The sequence below is a fragment of the Pavona decussata genome, unplaced genomic scaffold, assembly GCF_977016875.1.
Source record: "Pavona decussata unplaced genomic scaffold, jaPavDecu1.1 SCAFFOLD_130, whole genome shotgun sequence".
Classification (NCBI taxonomy): Eukaryota; Metazoa; Cnidaria; class Anthozoa; order Scleractinia; family Agariciidae; genus Pavona; species Pavona decussata.
In genome coordinates, this window is record NW_028145544.1 from 3,070,001 (window position 1) to 3,091,204 (window position 21,204).

Here is a 21,204-nt window from a genome sequence, read left to right on the forward strand (position 1 = left end):
ATTTTTCTTTACATTACAGCACAAGTATTTCAAGAATAACAATTGTCTCCCAAGTATTTTGAATTTTTTTCTCAGTTAATACGTCTTTTTTGGAAAGATTTCCAGAGAAATGTTCTACATTCTATTCAAATGGGTATCTAGAAACCTAAGACCTAAGACCTGGAAACCTAAGACCCGGAAACCTAAGACGCGGAAACCTAAGATCCGGAAACCTAAGACCTGGAAACCTAAGACCTGGAAACCTAAGACCCGGAAACCTAAGACCTGGAAACCTAAGACCCGGAAACCTAAGACCCGGAAACCTAAGACCCGGAAACCTAAGACCTGGAAACCTAAGACCTGGAAACCTAAGACCTGGAAACCTAAGACCCGGAAACCTAAGACCCGGAAACCTAAGACCCGGAAACCTAAGACCTGGAAACCTAAGATCCGGAAACCTAAGACCTGGAAACCTAAGACCTGGAAACCTAAGACCCGGAAACCTAAGACCCGGAAACCTAAGACCCGGAAACCTAAGACCTGGAAACCTAAGACCTGGAGACCTAAGACCTGGAAACCTAAGACCCGGAAAGCTAAGACCTGGAAACCTAAAACCTGGAAACCTAAGACCCGGAAAGCTAAGACCTGGAAACCTAAGACCCGGAAACCTAAGACCTAAGACCTAAGACCTGGAAACCTAAGACCTGGAAACCTAAGACCCGGAAACCTAAGACCCGGAAACCTAAGATCCGGAAACCTAAGACCCGGAAACCTAAGACCTAGAAACCTAAGACCCGTTTGTAAGGTTAGGAGAGGAGGTGTAAAATAATGGAGGAGAGAGGGAGTAGTGAGTGGGAAGAGATTCGTTTCATTTCTTTGTTGACTTCCTTCCCAGCCACCTACTGCATTTTCAGTTGTTGTTTCCCCATTTCCCTGAAAGCTTTCGTTCGCTTTTCGCGCTCGCTTGGAGATAACGACTGCTACGTAGGATCAGCCGGTTGACAAGAAGAAAAATATTCAGAGATTCGAAAATTCTACTAAGAACGCGTGACCAGTATTTCCAAGAATGAAATGAACAGTGGAATTGCTCTTTGTAACGTCCGGCATTTGCATATAATATTGAACATGTTCATTTCGTTCTCGGAAATACTGGTCACGCGTGACGTTAATTGATTGTAACTATGGAGGAAACCCGAAACAAAATGGGACTGTTGAAATTTTAGAACCCGGCGTTCAGCAAAGCAGTAATCCATGCGTGGGAAGTTGAAGTATAATTATCATTATTTCTTTAATTAAAAAAAATAACGTTTTTAAACAAGGGTCTTAGGTTTCCGGATCTTAGGTTTCCAGGTCTTAGGTCTCCAGGTCTTAGGTTTCTGAGTCTTAGGTTTCCGGGTCTTAGGTTTCCGGGTCTTAGGTTTCCAGGTCTTAGGTTTCCGGGTCTTAGGTTTCCGGGTCTTAGGTTTCCAGGTCTTAGGTTTCCGGATCTTAGGTTTCCAGGTCTTAGGTCTCCAGGTCTTAGGTTTCTGAGTCTTAGGTTTCCGGGTCTTAGGTTTCCAGGTCTTAGGTTTCCAGGTCTTAGGTTTCCAGGTCTTAGGTCTTAAGTCTTTAATAGGGCTTAGGTTTCTAGACACCCCTATTCAAATGCCGAGCTTTACAAAGGAATTCGAACGCATGTTTATTTCATTCTCGGAAATAATAGTCACGCGTGACATGGATTGACTGTAACAAACGAACACAACCATGGAAGGCGGTGGGGGTGTTCATAGTAAAATTCATGCACACTATAGTTCACGAATTTGTTAGTTCAAGGAAATATATTGTCTCGTACCTTGTATTTTTTGCCTCATTTCTTTTTATGGAAGAATAAAAGATAATCAATTCACGGAACTTGAATGTTGTCCAGAATATAGAGTGTGTGCACGGCGGCCATGTTGGAGGACTAAAACAATAGAAGATATTTGCATAAAAATAGAATATATTTCCCAAAGGAAAATCATTGTATTGTTTCGGTCCTCCAACATGGCCGTCGTGCACACACTCTATATCCTAAGCTAGTTAGCTTTAGAGACTTTTTTTATATTGTCTTTAATCTTTATTTGACCCACAAATGATCTGTGATGTTGGAAAAAAAAAAGAAAAAGAAAAAAAAAAAGAGACCCCGACCCTGACCCCGGCCCCGACCCCGCGTTTTACTGACAACAGTATTTTAGGTACCGATTCTTCGTTCTTCAAAAGACCAATAAACAGACATCTAAGCTTATCCTGTTTAAGCCTTTAGTTCATGTAGCGATACCCTGTTTAATAATAATAATAATAATAATAATAATAATAATAATAATCATAATCAATTTATATAGCGCTTTTTATATGATATTCGAAAGCGCTTACAATATAAAAACAAAAAATTTAGTCAAAACCAATAAAATATAAAATTTAAGAATAATCAATCAAACAAAAAAGTAAGAAATAAAATAAACAAAGAAGGGAATAATCAGATGTCATATGCTTTTTTTTTTAATGTGTTTCAGTGTTTCTTGAAAGTATTTAAGTTCTTGGCAGTCCTAATTGCCAGAGGAAGCTAATTCGACCAGCAAAAGCGAATGCTCGATCACCTAAAGTCTTACATTTGGTTCGAGGCACCTCTAACAAAGTGAGGTCATTAGATCTCAAAGAGCTTCCGATTGATGCCTTTTCTCTGATGAGATCACAGATATGACGTGGAGCGATACCATTTAACGCTTTGAAAACAAGTAGTAATATTTTAAATTCGATCCAAAACTCTACGGGTAACCAGTGAAGATCTTGCTTGCACATGCAACTGCACATCAATCCGCTCTTTGCAGTTTAATAAACGCGTGAGAAAATCTTAGAAACTCTGACGGAATGTAGCGATCTGGAAAGTTGCGATGGTAAAGACCACGTAGTCGTGCAGTTAATTTTTGTTCACCATGGAGGATTCGTCCAATGTTATAACTTATCTGAGATTTATAATTATAAACCAGTGGCATCGATCCCTTACATTTCCTTTGCTCAAAAAGGTGTTTCTCTTGTTGTGACTTTGGTTTATGTTAAAATTGAACTCAACAAAAGATTTAAGTGTACCCTTTTCTCTGAAAAGTCCGTTTTTACGTCCTTGCGATCCCTAACTTTTATATAACGTTATCTTTACTAGTAATTTTCATTTTCTCGTTTTGGCAACTCGCAACTCGCAACTCGCAACTCGCAACTCGCAACTCGCAACTCGCAACTCGCAACTCGCAACTCGCAACTCGCCACTCGCCACTCGCCACTCGCAACTCGCAACTCGCAACTTGCAATTCGCAACTCGCAACTCGCAACTCGCAACTCGCAACTCGCAACTCGCAACTCGCAACTCGCAACTCGCAACTCGCAACTCGCAACTCCACAACTCGCATTCTTCGCACACCCTTAATAAAGGTACTTATTACTGGAAATATAACGAACGATAGATCTTCGTCACGTTTTTTCCAAAACGTTCTCCTAAGTGATTCTCTTCTATCGCTCAGTTTCAATCTATTTTTACATAATCAGGAAACTACATGCGAGTGTTACCTTAAGGTATTTTCTTGGGTTTTTTCAGGGCTCGCAGGTACCCATGTATACATCATAGTGAAGGAAGGGGCAATATGGAATATACTACTGAATAGATTATTTTCCTGTTCTGGATACCTAATAATGATAAAAAATTACTGACTTAGAGCAAATAGTTTTTCGGAACGAAACATTTCAACGTTATCTCGACGTGTTCTTCAGTCGTTTGATCTTGTTATTCAGTCACGTGATTATCCATCACGTGACCATTGTATAACGTTGTAATCCGGTGGTAGAATAACAACATATGAATTGCTCCACTTGAGCAAGACTTTGAGTAAGACTTTTAAACATCAAATCAAGCTTGAGGATGTCAAAATTGTGACAACAGAAGACCACAAGGACAAACGCGGGATCAAGTAAGCACTACTGATCAAGAAAATAAATCCAACATTGAACAAGGATAGGGGCCTGGGCCTGCCAACGGTATACGACGCTATACAATGGTCACGTGACCGATTAACAAGATCAAACGACTTAAGAAGATGTATAGTTAACGTTTACATTTCGTTCCGAAAAACTATTTGCTTTTAGTCAGTGATTTTTGTTTTCATGAATATGTCTTCAGATCGATTGTCTGATGCGTTTAATGTTTGAGTAGCCCTCTTCGGTCTACAGAGAAGTACTCCAAACATCATTTGTTTCATCGTTGCTTGCAGACTGTTCCCCTCCTCTTGGTTTTATCTCAGTGCGTCCCACCTTCTGTGCCGTTTTCCTGGTTGTCGCAGGACACGCGTTGCACATGGAGAACAATTCCCTTCGGAATTTGTTGTCTTTGAATACGTAAAGAAATGGATTGACCAGAGAGTTCGTGGTGAATGATATGAGGATCGTCAGCGAGCGAATTTCTCTGGCAGACTTGTGGCCCCCAATGAATGCCACACTTATTGCAGGAACATACCAGAAGAGCAGTGTGCTGACAACAAGAGCAAATATACGTTTTGAGACTCTTACATAGATATGAGATCCTATCATCTCGTTTTGATTCTTCACAACCTTGTAAATACGGTGGTACATGATGCAGCTTAATATAAAAAGTACAGAGCTTGTCGCGATTCCAGCTTTCTCGATGTAAACGAAGTAGTTTTTATCTGAAGGTGCAACCTGACACAGGATTCCTTCAAGTTGGTACTTCAGAGAAAAACCCACAACTGGACCGCCTACGATAATGGAGCTTGTCATCCACGCAATGCAAGTTACTATTAACACAGAGCGGTTAGTTAGGTGGGTCGAAGGCTTCGAATGGTTGACGATGAGCTTGTATCGATCCAAAGTCATTAGAAATAGAAGCAAGGGCTCCACAAGAAGCCCTAAGGAGCGGGCCGACACTATGGTAGGACAGATGTACCTTTCCCAAACATCAACGTGTCCTTTTTCTAGCTCATTTGTAGGAATTGTAGCTCTTATTACAGCAGCCAGTAAAAAGACGCTAATTAGAAGGTCGCAGATGGCCGTGTGGGCTGCTAAGAACATGGCGTTGATGCGCTTAAGTCGAGTTGCTGTGAATACAATCTTGATTACTACGACGTTAGCTGAAACAGCCGACAGACTCAAGACGAATATGAAGCATTTCAGTGCGATGCTTTGTTCCAAGAGAGGAACCAATGTCGGTGAAGAACCGCTTGTATTATAAGGAGAAATGTTATTCTTGGTGTTGTTGGTACCGTTATACGGCATGGGATTCATATCGTGTTTATCTTATGTCAGAAGCGATGTTACCTCTGTGGTATGATTTGACCTGCAGGAAGTGTCAGTTACTTTACCAAGCGGGTTTATTTTTAAGTCCTCTTCTCTGCTCAGTTTGCCAGTTTGGTGCAACTTTTATCTAATAGTGAACTCAGTTTCACACTCTTATCGTTGGGTCCAATAAGATTTTTTTCCTGCTTAAGCAGAAGGAAGTTGGACACCAGCAATGCTTGTATCGGTTACCTCTGATGTTGAGCTTCGTTAACACTGTAAAATAAAACGCCTCTTGTGGTTCGTTGTAGATCTGGATGAAACTGCAAAATCGTTATATAAGTGAGTAAATATGTCGTTCAGTATGGTTTGCTGTGTCAATAAATTCCCCCCCTCTCAACCTCATCAAACCAGGCTGAATTGCAGACAATTCATTGTACTTGGCAAGGCAACAAAGCCAATTATCCCCACCCTTCCCTTTTCTTAATTGTTTACCATTAATGCTGGGGTTTCATCAAAATTTTAGAGTCGCTGGTCGGAGTAAAACAAAAGTTGAAGAAAAAGACAGGGCGAGTGAAAACTAAGGTTGCGGGACCGTTAATAAGGGATATTTTGGTGCGATTTCGCAAAACAAGCATCTACGATACTCTCTGCTAATAGGGAATTTCTTGTGTAGTTTTCAACAACTGCTGGTCTAAAATTACTACTTTCTAGGTAAAGCGGGTTTATGTTTACTGCAGAATTTCATGAATCTTAGGAAGCAAGGAAATACCTAACGGTAAGTGAAGACTTGTGGAATGTTCTATATAGTATGTAGATATGAAACTGTGGTTTCACACCCATCTCTGAAGTACGTTAGAAGTATTATTAGCTTACAGCACCTCATGTAGGTGCGGTCGATTGTCATCATAAACGCAAAAAACATGGAATTACATGGCAGTTCACTTCCACGTGTTGACAGCCATTTGAATAACAGTTGTAAATTAATTCAGCGTGGTTTCATCCCGCAATTCTTATAGCAACATTGAGGGTATGGCGGATAAGTGATGAAAACTTGGCCTTTGTTTGCAACCGAAAAACAAAACGGCCTGACGCGTCGTTTCGAGATTGCCGTTCGGTATTAACTTTACGACAAGCCTGATAAGTGAAAAATCTCTCGTTGGTCTTCATGATAAATATAACGGAAGTTTTCCCATTAAGCCATGGCTGGTTTGATCCCTAAAGATTACAAATAAGAATCACATTTATCTTGCCCTGTGGCGTGGAATAATAAATTTTGTCGATCTTATGCAGAGAAGTAATTTTTGGCAAAACAAAATATTGTACTGTTGAAATAACGAAGGTAATACGACTAAAGACAGACCTGAAAAGCAAGTTACTTTGTCATGTCTGAGGATCAACCCTGAAACTTCTTCCTGTCTTGTTCTTCTTGAAACCCAGCTGTCATTTCTCAATAACTAAGGTTTGGTTCAGACGCCTTAACACTCATGCGCCTTATGATAAGCTTTGAGATTTTGCCTTGCCTGTTTGAAAGCTAGCGAAAACAAACTACTTCAGACGTCGTGCGACTGCCTAAGAACTGCATGATAGCTTGAAAGGAATATGAAGCGTAGGGCGTGTGATCTGTGGCGCCTCGCTGTTTTCGTCGCGCAGATGTACAGTTAAAGTAACAGGTTCGAATAAACTCTACCCTCTGCTAAAGACTTAGTCACTCACCTCTAAAGGTAAAGAGTGTTGTTTGTGGTGTGGTTACTGGACTCACTTGTAGCAATTTTTGCGTGCTTCATTTTCGAGTTGAATCACTTTAGACGCGAATGAGATCAAGATACGACGAATAATTATATTGGACCTGAGCTGTTTAACATATCACCTGCCGGACTGGAGTTGTCCAAACTGAAAATCCCCCCAGAAAATTGATGCTAACTGCCACAAATCTGATCTTTTAAACGCCCGAACATCGCCATTTCTCAAATTGAGTCCACATTTATAGGTGACATTTCTGTTCGTCGAATTCAATTCGAGTAGAGATAACACTCGAATCTTTAATCTGTTTTGACGTTTAGTCCACTTACCTATCAAAGTTTTTGGTTCACATCCTCCGAGCTTTGACACTTTTAGAGGACTTGAAGCACTCGGTGAAATTAGTCGTTGGAAAACGGCAACAAAACTCCCTGAAAACTGCACTCTGTACGGTACAAACCATTCAAACAATGCTTCTGATGTAGACGCTCTTCCCTTTATTTAGAAAAAATTGAGGAAATGCTACTTAGAAGCACGTGTTTTATCGCAAGTCAACGTCAATCAAGTTTTAATTCAATGAAATTTATTGCTTTCAGGCGAAAATTATGCAATGAAAAGACAAATAGGTTTGCAAATTACCTTTTCGCCAACTGACGTTTCTATGTTGTTAAGTTTTCTTTGACCACAATTGTCTCTAATCTTGCAATACGATTGGCTAATTTTCCCTTGTCGATAAGAGTCTAGACAACACTGCTCGTGTCAATCAGCGCGCGGAGATTTTGACAGTAATTGTAAAATTTTTCTTCGACGTTGATATTGCGCTCATTTCGAGCAGCTTTCTGGTTTTGCTTAATGGATAAAGGCGTGTGCGCGATGTTGAGCGTCTTGAATAAACACTCCAGTTTGGCTTCATTTCAGTTTTTTTTCCTTTTTCCTTTGATCTGGTTTTGGTTTTGCTTTCTCTTTATTTCTACCACGAGGGGGGTGAATAGGGGTATGTAAATCCGCCCATCCGCTAAAACTAATGGCTGAATCCGTCGATCTGCTCAAAAAATCAACTAAATCCAAATCCGCAAATTGTTTGCCGCGTTAGATGATACGCGAGATACAAAGCTGTTGGAGTTGTTGTTGGAGTTGCCTTGCGTGATATTGTGTTTTAGCGTTGAGGATGACTATCAACGAAATACTTATGTAACCAATGTCTGTATCGAAACAAAATCTTGCAGATACGAGAAAAAAGAGCAAACTTGAACTTCCTGACAACCAAAATCCAAAATCCGAGCCCCAAAACTGGATAAAACCGGGATCCGTTGTTATCATAGGATCTGCAGATCCGTTAAAGTTTCGCTCTGAATCCAGAATCCGGGCTAAAATATTTACCAAATCCGCCGATCCGTAGACCTACTCACCCCCCTCTACCACCCTACCCTCGGATAAGCGTACCTACGTTAGACCAGGATAATGAAAAACACAACGGAATAAAAGTTCTACCCTACTCAGTTAGAAATAAACAAACAAAACATAGAAAAAATACCCAAAGCTGCGAGAGAGGCAAAAACATAGCCTATGGTAAAGAAGAGACAGAGGACCAACACATGCATGTTAACTTACTAGAATATATCTGCAGTTTGCGGACAATTAAAACGGCAACAGAATCTCGAAATCTTTTTACAGCCAGACTTGAATTAGTGTGCCTGAAGTTATAGATTCAGAACCACAGATACAGTTTTGCTTTGGTGTTAACAATTTCAGTTTATGTTGTTTGATATGTTAATTTTTTCAGTTCCCTGTTCAATTGACGTTTGGCAGCTGTTTCCTGTAAATGTATTTTTTATCTTTATTTTTCATTAGACACTGAAAATGGAGGTCATTTGCCTTTTCTAAAGATGTCAAAATAGCCAGGTTATTAGTGTTTAATAAGATTAAACTTTTGCTCTCTTTCAGCAATCATCACCAAAGTAAATACATTGCGGTTCAATTTTTATTTTCCTTCGTTTTATATTAATTGTCTTACATTACTATAGCCGGGCATTTCATACACAGCAACAGAGGAAAACCAGTGAAAATTGAACCAAGAATAAAACTGAACCACAACAAAAACACGAATGCAACTACAGTCAGCTCCCTTTACAGTCAACTCTCGTCTTGCGGACACCTCGCTATTACGGACACCCCGATAATAGGCACAGCAGCTAAACTCCCGGCAATATAATTTACAGACGTTTGACGGAAATAAAGTTGACTGTAGCGGGAATTTATTTCAGTCAAACGTCTGCAATTTTCTTTTGCGTGGATTTAGTTGCTGTCCGTATAATCGGGGTGTCCGTAATAGCGAGGTATCCGCAAGGCGAGACTGACTGTATCTCTAAAGTTAGTACGAGAACCAAATTGCATGAATAAGTGCGCAAGCTTATCACGTATCAATATTTTTTAGACTGTTATCTGTCTCAGGATTCATACTTTGTTAATGTTACAAATAAAACAAATGTATCCCAAAATTTACCTTGGTTGACTTGTAGCAGATTCTTGACGGGTTTAATTTTTGCGATTTTCGCAAGTTTTTCTTTTTAATTCGAGGTATAGTCAATTATCTTTTAAGGAAATGTCGCCAGGAAATAAAAGACATATTGCATGACAATAAAGAGCTTACGGTGACACTTTAACGACCTCGCCGGATTACGATCTATTGCTTACTCATTGTTACAGGGGTTTAATTTCGATAACATATTTTTAGCTTTCATTCATATTTTAACTGCCTAGAATGGTGAATAATTACCTGTAGATAGTAATATCTTTGGATTATTGCGATTTTCGCAAGTTTTTCTTTTTAATTCAAGGTATAGTCAATTATCTTTTAAGGAAATATCGCCAGGAAATAAAAGACATATTGCATGACAATAAAGAGCTTACGGTGACACTTTAACGACTGCGCCGGATTACAAACTATTGCTTACTCATTGTTACAAGGATTTTATTTCGATAAACGTATTTTTAGCTTTCATTCATATTTTAACTGCCTAGAATGATGAATAATTACCTTTAGCTAGCAATATCTCTGGATTATTTTGAAGTAATTTGTGATAGGTTAATGCCGGGCCATTATCTTTTACAATGATGGATTCGCGAACCTTTGCGACTGCGCTTTACTATTATTTATGATCAAGCAGTCTCCAGTTATTTAAAGAGCGGATATATATACCTTTATCTGCTGGATAATTCACCATCCGGGAAAAAAAAATGTGAGGAAATTTTCCCTATAGACCCACTAATCGATCATGTGACGCATCCTCGTTCCCAGAGCCTACGATCTTTTGGTCAGCGGTTGGATCGTAGGGCCTGGTAACAGCCGTTACCGGATGTCGTGAATTTCACGACATCCGGTAGCGCACGCTCAGTGTGATAAATTACCATTGCGCTTGCTCAGTATTATTATTGCTCAGTACTGCTCAGTATTAGGAAGTAAAGACAAATGCGCAGAAGCGTAGCATTTTTAACCCTAAAGCGCATCCGGTTTTCGATTGCCAATGAAAAAAAAGATATTTTTGGATGGACCCAGAGCCACTCGTTCAACAATTTAAAAAAAAACGTTGGGGCTCTGGGGACGAGAATGTCATGTGACGGTACTTTACGGAGCATGTGCAGTCTTTTTCAGAATTGGTCAAATTCACGCTGGCGTGCATTCTTTATTTCCGAAAAGACAAAGAATCGATTCTTCTGAGAATATCACCTGGTTTCTAATAGTCAATTATTATCTAGGAGAAATAAGGTCTATTCTGGCGTACACGAGAAGAAAACCAGAATAGCAGTGACTTTAGACATTCTGGACATGCACAAACGGAAACAATGTATTGCCCGTTTCGAAGTTCATAAAGGAACTGGGCCCTAGTTTACACATCGTTCAAATTGCGTCATATGAAGACATGAACCCCATCGCCAGAAAGATAAGATAAAAATTAGTACATTTACCAAGATTGGGTATGTTTCATTGCGTTGCAACTAGGCTGTGACCTGTCTCTAATTCTGAGATGGCATCCCCCAAATCCATACAAAGTCTCTAATTTTTCCATTTGTTGAAAGCCTTCTTCTTCTTCTTCCGGTTGCAATCTATCAACAGAACCTTAAGCTTGGTAAACTGACTAATTTTAATGTGATCTTTCTTGTGATGATCTCCAATTTCTGATTAAAAGAAAATTTAAAAACTTCTTCCCAGTCTCCTTTTAAACTCCGGAACGTGCATTCTTCCAAGGAAGTCTTAACACTCGAGAGTCAATAGACATGGCTGCACATGACAAATTTTATATTCTCAAGTGTGCAACAAAATTGGTGAAGTTTGTTCTTAGAGTCACTTCTCCTTGGTCAGAAACTAGCGTTCCAGGTATTTGAACAAGCTTCTTAGTTTCCTTTAGGTCTCCTCGCCATTGTTACATCCTTTTTTTTCTATCTTTTTTTTGTTTACATTACATTTGTGGTGTGGCAAAATAAAATAAAATAAGAAAAAAAAAAAACACGCTGATCGTTTCCACACCTACAAGTCAGAACTTCCAAGGAAAACTTGGTGGAATCATAGTTTTAAAGTTAAAATTTAAACGAAAACGACAAAACATGTTTCGACAGAGACTTCTGTCATCTTCAGTTAGTTAAACACCTGCAGAATTCTGAACATTGTCTCGCCTTATGTTCATTAGATTGTTTCCATATTTTATATCACGCCTCTACCATTTTCCAACTCAAGATAAAAGAGGCTTTTCATATTCAAAGAGAACAGCCTTCCTTGAATCAACAATTACACCATGTAAATCTAGAATTATCCTTATAATTCTCACATTGTCACGTTTCATGTTCATTTTGTTGTCACCGTTTATCATAATCAGCATTTTTGTCTACTTAAAAATGATAAATTCAACTTCCAACGCTTTGTACATTAACTAACTGAAGATGACAGAAGTCTCTGTCGAAACATGTTTTGTCGTTTTCTTTAAAATTTTGACTTGCCTGCTACTATCAAGACCCTTTGGAGTTTTAAAGTTATACCGCAAAGTTTACAGTACATGGTTTTCATATACAGCGTACATTCGTTACTTACATTCTTGTGTTAAAATACTTTAAATAAACCTTCACATTACTGGAAATATAACGAACCATAGGTCTTCGTCACGTTTTTTTTCCAAAACGTTTTCCATGGTGATTCTCTTCTACAGCTCAGTTTCAACTTATTTTTACATCATTAGGCAGCTATAGCTTAGAGCGGTTTTCAATTGAGTGTCGAAAGTAATTTTGCGTTTGCTTTGGTTTTGCATTACTACGCTCTGTGATTGGTTAACAAAACTATTGCCACTTTCTCAACCAATGGGAATCCAAACCAAAACCAATCGTGTTTTGGCCGCACGCGTTTTCCCGCGCTTGGCGCCAGTTACATGTATTTGCTTCGATTTCTGATTGGCTCGTTGTATTGTTTACATCTGTTGCGATTGGCCAGAGTAATTACTCTGGTTTTGGTTTTCAACACTCAATTTGAAACCGTTCTATAGTTCTAAAATTACTTATAAAGCAGGAATCTCTCTCGCATATATGTTTGTAATATGGTAGCATAGAACACCACAATTTTACAACCCCTAAATATAACAGATTACGTATCTACATCATTACCTTGAGCGCTCTTTAAAATAGGGGAGGGGATGGGGTGGGGGGCTTCCCAGGAAAGACCAGGGTTTATTTGTCACTCGACGGTAAACGTTAACACAATAGCTTGGAAGGTTTCTTTTCGTAATTCTAAACCAAGGAAGATAAAAATTAATATATTAACTTTTTCCGAAATGTTCTTGGTTTGCTAGAAATGAACGAGCGAAAGAAAACAGATATTTCAACAGATTGCGACTTGCACTTTCCGTAATTTGCCTCACATGTGTTCCTTACAACCGACAAACACACGAACCCTTGATATATTTGCTATGAGCTAGCACTGAGTGTCTGTTCAGTTATTTTTTTTTTAACAATTTTTATTTGCATACATGACATGAGATTTACAAAACTGAGCACTATTAACATTACTTACAATACACAGAGTACTAACCACAATGACTATATCTACATTGTTAACAATACTTACAATACTTACAAAACTGAAAGTGCTTACAATGTTCACTGTTCAGTTATAGTTTTTTCAAATGAAATACTTTGTTTTTGAAATTGTAAAACGTTTCGTCCACATTCGCCAATGTTTTTGAAGTTACATGTACAAAGCTGAACCAACTTCTCCGTTCAAAACCTTGAATTGAAATCGGATAGTGTGAAAACTGGGAGAAGCTTAGCCCCTTTTAAAGTGCATCTTCGTGTTTAACAGTTCTGAACGTTTGGCGCCCTGTTACCTTGTTGTCAAGGAGGCGAAGGACCACTGGGAACGACCACTCTGCACATAGGAGTAGAGGAAGTCATACATAGGCTGCAACGCAACCCAAATGCCGGACTGGAGCTTCACTCCAGTTTCTGTGGCATGAATTAACAAGGAGAATCATGATCATTCCGTGTTAGCATGAAATAACTGGGAGTATTACAAATCCATATTGCATGGGATGCTCCTTCATCAAAGGATGCCCGACATCAACTGGCTTGGAATATTTCTGTTTTCCGACGGTGGGATATTAGTTCATTTGAGTGTTACCTCAAGGAATTTTTTTGGCATTCTTCAGGGCCCGTACTAGTCTTAGGTATCCATTTGTAAATCAGGATAAGGAAAGAGACAATATGGAGTCCAGTTTCTTGCTTAAGCATGACGGCAGACGCTGTGCACAGAGCACCTGCCTTCAGATCGATTGTCCGAAGTGTTCAATGTTTGAGTAGTCCTCTTCGCTCTTACAGAGAAGTATTCCAAACGTTGCTTGCTTCCGTTTCATCGTTGCTTGCAGACTGTTCCCCTCCTCTCGGTTTTATCTCAATCCTTCGCACACTCTGTACTGGTTTCCTGATTGTTGGACACGCGTTGCACATAGAGAACAATTCCCTTCGGAACTTGTTTTCTCTGAATACGTAAAGAAATGGGTTGACCAGAGAGTTCATAGTGAATGATATGAAGATTGTCAGTGAGCGAATTTCTCTGACAGCCTTGTGGCCGCCAATGAATGCCACGGTCATTGCGGGTACATACCAGAAAATCAGCGAGCTGATAACAAGAGCAAATATAAGTTTTGAGACTCTTACATAGGTACGTGATCCCATCATCTCGTTTTGATTCTTCACAACTTTGTAAATACGGTGGTACATGATGCAGCATAATATAAAAAGAACAGAGCTTGTAGCGATTCCAGCTTTCTCGATGTAAAGGAAGTAGTTTTTATCTGAAGGTGCAACCTGACAGAGGATCCCTTTAAGTTGGTTTTTAAAAGAAAAGCCCACAACTTGACCGCCTACGATACTGGAGCTTGTTATCCACACAATGCAAGTAGCTATTAACACAGAGCGGTTAGTTAGGTGGGTCGAAGGCTTCGAATGGTTGACGATAAGCTTGTATCGATTCAAAGTCATTAGAAACAGAAAAAAGGGCTCCACAAGCATTGCTAGCGAGCGAGCCGACGTTATGGTAGGACAGATGTATCTTTCCCAAACATCAACGTGTCCTTTTTCTAGTTCATTTGTAGGAATTGTAGCTCTTATTACAGCAGCCAGTAAGAAGACGCTAATTAGAAGGTCGCAGATGGCGGTGTGGGCTGCTAAGAACATGGCGTTGATGCGCTTAAGTCGAGGTGTTGTGAATACAATCTTGATTACCACTACGTTAGCTGAAACAGCCGACAGACTCAAGACGAATATGAAGCATTTCAGTGCGATGCTTTGTTCCAAAAGAGAAACCAATGTTGGTGAAGAACCGCTTGTATTATTAGAGGAAATGTTATCCTTGGTGTTGTTGGTACCGTTATATGGCATGGAATTCATATCGCGTTTATTTGAAGTCTGAAGCGATGATACCTCTGTGGTATGATTTGATCTGCAGGATGTGCAGGTAGCCAGTAATTTTCCAAGCGGGTATATCGCTAAATGCTCTTCACTGCTCAGAAGACAAATTTGGTCCAACGTTTATCCAGCAGTGTACCACTGTACCGTTAAGTCCAGTGAGATTTTTTCCAGCTCAGGCAGAAACAAGTTAGAGACCGGGAATGCTTGTATCAGTCACCTCTGATGTTGAGCTGTCGTTAAGACTGTGTAAAATAAACTCTTCTTGAGGTTCGATGTAGATCTGGGCAAAGCTGCAAAATTTATATATAAATGAATTAACATGTCGTTCAGTGTGGGTTGATGTGTCAATAATTTCTATTGACTTTTAACAAAAAAATTCCCCTCTCCGGTAACATCATTAAACCAGGCTGAATTATAGACGATTCATTGTAATTGGCCACAAGACCAATTTGCTCCCGTTCACCCCGCCACCCCTCCTCCCACCAGTTTTATGTAGATGTAGATATGAAAACTGGAGTTTAGTAGTCCATCTCTGAATTATGCTAGAACCATAGCTTACCGGCAGCACTACAAGTAAGTACAGTCGATCGTCATCATAAACGTTAAAAAAGGAATTACACGACAGTTCACTTCCGCGTGTTGTCATCCATTTGAATAAAAGTTGTAAATTAATTCAGTGTGGTTTCATCCCACAATTGTTATAGCAACATTGAGGAGATGGTGGATATGTGATGAAAACTTGGCCTTTGGTCGCAACCGAAAAACAAAACGGCTTTATGCGTCGCTTCAAGCCTGCCGTTGCGTATTTTCTTTTTATGGCAAGCCTGATGAGTGAAAACTATTTCGTTGCTCTTTATTGTAAATATAACGGAAACTATCTTTATAAGTCATGACTGTTTTGACTAGTAAATATTACAAATAAAAAGAAGCACATTTCAGTCTTGCCCTGTGGCGTGAAATAATTTATTTTAGCGATGTTTTCCACAGACAAAACTTTTCGTAAAAATTATTCTCCTATTTAAATGACGAAGGCAATGTTCTTAATGCTAGACCTAGGGGGCAAGTTACTTTGTAATGTCTAAGGATCAGCCCTGAGACTTCTTCCCTCAGTTTGCGTCTTGTTCCTCCTGAAACGCAGTCGCATTTTTCAATTTCGCTTCAGACGCCTCAACACTCATGCGCCGTATGTCAAGTTCTGCCGCACCTTAAAATTTTCCTTTGCCTGACACCTGGCCTGAAAATCCCTTCGAAACATGTCAGCGTTTCTAAATGCCAAAAATCTGATCTTTTAAACGCTCGAACATCGCCATTTCTCAAAGTGAGGCCAAACTGATTTGTGACATTTCTGTCCGTCGAATTCAATTCGAGTAGAGATAACACTCAAATCTTCACTCGATTTTGGCTTTTAGTCCACTCACCTGTCAAAGTGTATTACTTGTTTCGCTGTAGTTTTTTGGCTAATTTGCCCCGATTTTTGACACTTTTTGGGGACTTGAAGCACTGAAATGTGACATTTGAATAACATACAAAAACTCCCTGAAAGCTGTACTCTTTACAGTACAAACCATTCGCACATTGCGTCTGATGCAAATGCTCTTTGGCTTTATAAAGAGAGGAGTGACGAAAAACTCCTTAAAAGTGCATGTTTTATCGCTAGTCAACGTCAATCAAGTTTCAATTCAATGCAATTTAATTTCTTTAATTTTCGCGAAAACTATATGCAATGAAAAGACCAAAAGGTTTGCAATTAATTTTTCGTCGATCGACGTTTCTGTTATTAATTTTTTATTTCATTTCAGTTATTCCAGTGGATTTTTATTAATAATCCTTAACAATGCTCTGTCTTTCATATATTTGTACCCAGTGTATTGTAAAGTTATCGTTGGCTAACAGCAGGATATATTGGTTTTCATCTTGTGTCAATAGGCCCTTCGCAAAAAACAACGAATGGAATTCAAATAAGTCGGTGGGATGCGTTAACTATGGTGAAAAATCCAATGGACTGATTTTGTATTTGAGAGATCTTAAAGATTTCATCGTGATTCAAGAAGAGTGTTTTCCTTGGTGAACTTTCCTATCATGGTAAAATCAATTTTCTTTTGTGTTAAGACGAATTAAAATGCTATTTTTGGCATGTGATATGGTCCAGCTAGGATATTCAGCAAGTCAACCGCAGCTCCGTTTTCAGAGAAAAAGACTTCTTTTCGCAAAAATGTTTACTGCTTGAAGTTTTAGTGTTTCGAATCGAAAATAGTTTGTTTTAGCAACTCAGTCGCTTAACTAGGGTGTGACCATTCTCATGAAATTGCTAAATCGTGCAAGTCGGCGAGAGACGCGTTCGTCGTGGTCATGTCTAGTATTTCGTGCGTACGTCGTCCAAATCAATGATTGTATTTCTAATTTAATTTAGCGCTCGTTTTGAGCAGCTTCCTGTCTTGGCTCAAAGGATAAGGGCGCATACGCGATGCTTTCTTGCTACAGTTTGTCTCCATTTCGTTTTTCCTTTCTATTTTTGTTAGTCTATTTTTTGTTTCCTACCATCAGAAAAGCGTTCCTATGTTAAACAAGGATATTGAAAAAGAAAACGGAGTAAAAGTTCTAGCCTAGCAAATTAGGAATACACAAACAAAACATGGAAAAATATCCAAAGCTATGAAAAAGGCAAAACATAGCCCATTATCAAGAAAAGTAGGAGAACCAACACATGTTAGCTTACCTGAATATATCTTTAAATGGCAGGAGATTCTCGAAACCAGCCTTGACTTCGTGTGCGTCAAGTAATAGATTCACAGACCCACAGATGCAGTTTGGCTTTGGTGTTAACAATTACAGTTTATTTTGTTTGATGTTAATTAATTCCGGACAATTGACTTTTGGCAGCTGTTTCCTGTAATTGTATTTTCCGTCGCGTTCTACGTTATTAGACAAGAATGGAGGTCATTTGCCTTGTACAAAAAGATGTCAATTTTTTTGTGTGCAAATATCTGTCAAAGGAGCCGAAGTTTTCTATTTACAAAATGAACAGGTTGTCGGTGTCAAATAAGATTTTAAATGTTATCTCTCGTTTAGAAATCGTCACCAAATTAAATATTTTGCGGTTCACTGTTTATTTTCCTTTCTTATATACTAATCGTATCACATTACGATAGCCATTACCATACACACAAGAAAAGGAAAAGAAAAAATTTACCCATGAATGAAAATGAACCACAAGAAAAACACGAATGCAAATATCGCCAAAGTTGGTATACGAAAACCAAATTGCATGAATCGAAGGCCATTCTGGTGGAAAATGAATGAGTGCACAAGTTCATTAAGTATTAATATTTTGTATAGACTATTGTCTATTCGAGGATTCATGCTTTATTACTGTTTTGTTTTTTGTTTTTTTTATATAACACCCTGCGGAGCTAGAAATGCAATAAATTTATCCCCAAACTTACCTTGGTTGCCTTGAAGCAAATTTTTGACGAGTTTAATTTTTACGATTTTCTCAAGTTTTTCCATTAATTCGAGTTATAGTCAATTATCTTTTAAGAAAATATCGACAGGAAATAAAAGACATATTGCATAAGAAAAAGCTTCTTATGGCAATTTAACGACATGCGCCGGATCATAAGCTATTCCTTACTTTTTAGCTACTTTTAAGCGAAACATGTTTGCCAGGTTTTTCAATTAAGCCTATCGGTAAGAATTTTTGTAGTTTTAGCTTTTTTGCTTTTATCATTTTTTATTTTTTATATATCAATTTGAAGTTTTTAACCCCATCGATATCTTTGTAGTTTCAGCTTCTAGTTTGAATTGCTGTTTTTATCATTTTGTAATTTTGTCTTATATATTGTATTTTTTAACCTTTTGTATATTTAATCTTTATAGGACCTTTCTGAAAACCACATTTAGTGAACGAAAGCTTCCTAATAAGAGATTATTATTATTATTATTATTATTATTATTATTATTATTATTATTACTCATTGCCGTCACAAGTATAATATTTATATTCGACCAATTGTACTGTCCAAAAGCTATGCGTCATCACCATTGAATTTTATCTGATAAGTAGGTTTTTATAAATGACCGCCAAAAGGCTGATGTAGTCTTACTATAAATAAAGAAAGTATAATGTGACTATAAGCAAGTAAAGGAAAATAACAAAACGTAGTTAAAATTATTTTACGGAATTTTTATTAAGAATAGATTTACGGTCATGGATTTGCGAACCTTTGTGATCATTGAAACAGAGCCCTTTGCTATTATTTATGATCGAACAGTCTCCAGCTATTGAAAGAGCGGATACCTTTATCTGCTGGATAATTCACCATCCGGCAAACAAAATGTGAGGAAAATTTTCCATATAGACCAACGAATCGGGAATAAAACAAGAGTGAATATAAAATAAAGTGTATGCCTGTGTGTAAATGAAGCCAAATGCATAAGTTGGAGTATTATCCACTGGATAACGTTATTCGCTTTTTGAATTGGAAATCAGGGTAACTTATAATATGGACAAGATTCACTCATATATCCAACACCTTCCCTTGTAAGAAAAATATAGAGCCTAGGAGTCTAAGAAACGAACTTTACCTGGATCAGATTCAGGAATCATATTGTGGAAGGAGGTAGAACACAGATCAAAGATTAAATAAAATAGACAAAAAGAACAGACTTTTTTGTATCTCTTTTCACCTTGTCTGATCAAGAAATGAATGTGGTGTTATAAGCGAATTTGATAGTTATCTTTTTGTAATTTAAAAAGGGGTTATCAATATAGGATTTAAGACTGAAAAGCTAATATTAATTACTACTCGTTGAATGGATCCGAGATTAAATTTATTACGCAGTAAGCATGAATATATTGTCGGTGTGTTTGTCGAGTTAATGGGAGATCAAAGATGGGTATTACTGCGATCACGTACGGAAATCCTTCTTTTCCGAGGTAGTGGTGCAATTAAGGGGTTGATTGTTTTCGAACGGTCGTGGGGTAGAGTCAGGATCTATTCCTCAGGGTCCATATGGATTAACTTGCAGGTCGGGATAAAGTAATAAGTAATTTGTCGTGTCACACGTTTGCAACTAATGTTGAACAGTTCTTCCACGGTTCTATCACAACAACACTGCTCGGTTCGCGCGCCGTACCCTTCTAATTCTTGGATGTTGAATTAGTGATTTTACCACAACTGTCTCTCATCTCGCAATCTGATTGGCTAATTTTCCGTTGTCGATAAGAGTCTAGACAACGCTGCTCGCGTCAATCAGCGCGCGGAAATTTTGACAGTTATTGTAAAAATTTTCTTTGACGTTGATATTGTGGTAAAAACAAATCGAATGTGGTTTGGCGTTGTCTGCACTCTTATCGACAACGATATTCGTCATCACAGTGGTCAAAATTTGTTGTGGACTCACGAATATCGTTGTCGATAAGAGTACAGACAACGCCAAACCACATTCGATTTGTTAATTCCCGAGTTGTATGTCCAAATTACGTTTTCAACATTGTTGAAAAAACCAAACATTCCTTTCAATAAAAAGTTCACTGACTTTTGTTTTTACTTAGTCACGATGAGCCCCTGCTATATACATTGGGGAAATAGTCGCAGAAAGACATAGAGTTTCAAGTAAGATGTTTATTATTATCATTATTATTATTATTATTATTATTATTATTATTATTATTATTTTGTGGAATTTTCACATTTTAGTGTATGATATATATCAGAAGCAAATATTTCCTTTGTTTTTCAACGCAGATTAATATTTTTTTCTTTTTTCAAATACTTTAAAGCTTAACGTTGAACATGTTTATCCTTATATCACAAGAATTTGAATACGAGAATTTTATATTTGCTGAAAATGTACATAATTTTTAGGAGTGCATAGGGTTGTGTTAAGAGTTGGTCATTTTTAGTAAAGTGTATACATTATTATTACTATTATTATTATTATTATTGTTATTATTATTATTATTATTATTATTATTATAAATATTATTATTTTGCTCAGCCTTAGGGAAGTGGTCAAAACCACTATCCTCAAACAGGGCCCACCATACCATAAAAAGATGGTGGTCTCTACCTGCATCAAGCATTAAAAAATAGACAATGAGATTCCAACCTCTCTTTTCTTGTTTATCAAGCAATGTTGGCTCTTGCTGGCCGAATATTTTTGTAGAAACACAAATTTTAAAGCCAGTTAGACTTAAAATTTTGTCGGTAATGTTCATGAGGCAGGTAGTGTCTTCTACAACCA

General features: G+C 38.1%; 3 protein-coding genes across 6 annotated transcripts in view; all 3 read right to left on the reverse strand.

Moving 5' to 3' along the window:
- Nucleotides 1–7,068, reverse strand: part of LOC146468696 (putative glycoprotein hormone G-protein coupled receptor) — a 14,305-nt gene extending 7,237 nt beyond the window's left edge. The window contains exon 1 of the mRNA XM_085124369.1: nt 6,988–7,068. The gene's annotated coding sequence lies outside the window, so the exon portion shown is untranslated. The remainder of the gene's footprint in view (nt 1–6,987) is intronic.
- On the reverse strand, nt 4,153–7,571 carry LOC146468697 (putative glycoprotein hormone G-protein coupled receptor). 2 transcript variants are annotated; one of them, XM_085124371.1, is made up of 2 exons: nt 7,344–7,571; nt 4,153–5,594 (listed from the first exon to the last, which is right to left on the reverse strand). In XM_085124371.1, exon 2 carries the CDS (start codon nt 5,278–5,280, stop codon nt 4,207–4,209), a length of 1,074 nt encoding a protein of 357 aa, XP_084980497.1. In that variant the 5' UTR covers nt 5,281–5,594; nt 7,344–7,571; the 3' UTR covers nt 4,153–4,206. The 2 variants fall into 2 exon arrangements, with proteins under 2 accessions (XP_084980497.1, XP_084980496.1); XM_085124370.1 differs by having other exon boundaries at nt 6,988–7,571.
- Nucleotides 7,572–11,722: 4,151 nt separating this feature from the next.
- Nucleotides 11,723–17,790, reverse strand: LOC146468698 (follicle-stimulating hormone receptor-like). Of its 3 annotated transcripts, none has more exons than XR_014867451.1 (2): nt 13,145–15,424; nt 11,723–12,970 (listed from the first exon to the last, which is right to left on the reverse strand). XR_014867451.1 is itself a non-coding variant. In XM_085124365.1 (2 exons), the coding sequence occupies exon 2, from the start codon at nt 14,935–14,937 to the stop codon at nt 13,861–13,863; it is 1,077 nt and encodes a 358-aa protein (XP_084980491.1). In that variant the 5' UTR covers nt 14,938–15,248; nt 17,675–17,790; the 3' UTR covers nt 11,723–13,860. The 3 variants fall into 3 exon arrangements, 2 of the variants coding, with proteins under 2 accessions (XP_084980491.1, XP_084980492.1); XM_085124365.1 differs by adding an exon at nt 17,675–17,790 and having other exon boundaries at nt 11,723–15,248; XM_085124366.1 differs by adding an exon at nt 16,377–16,667 and having other exon boundaries at nt 11,723–15,248.
- Nucleotides 17,791–21,204: the final 3,414 nt, after the last annotated feature.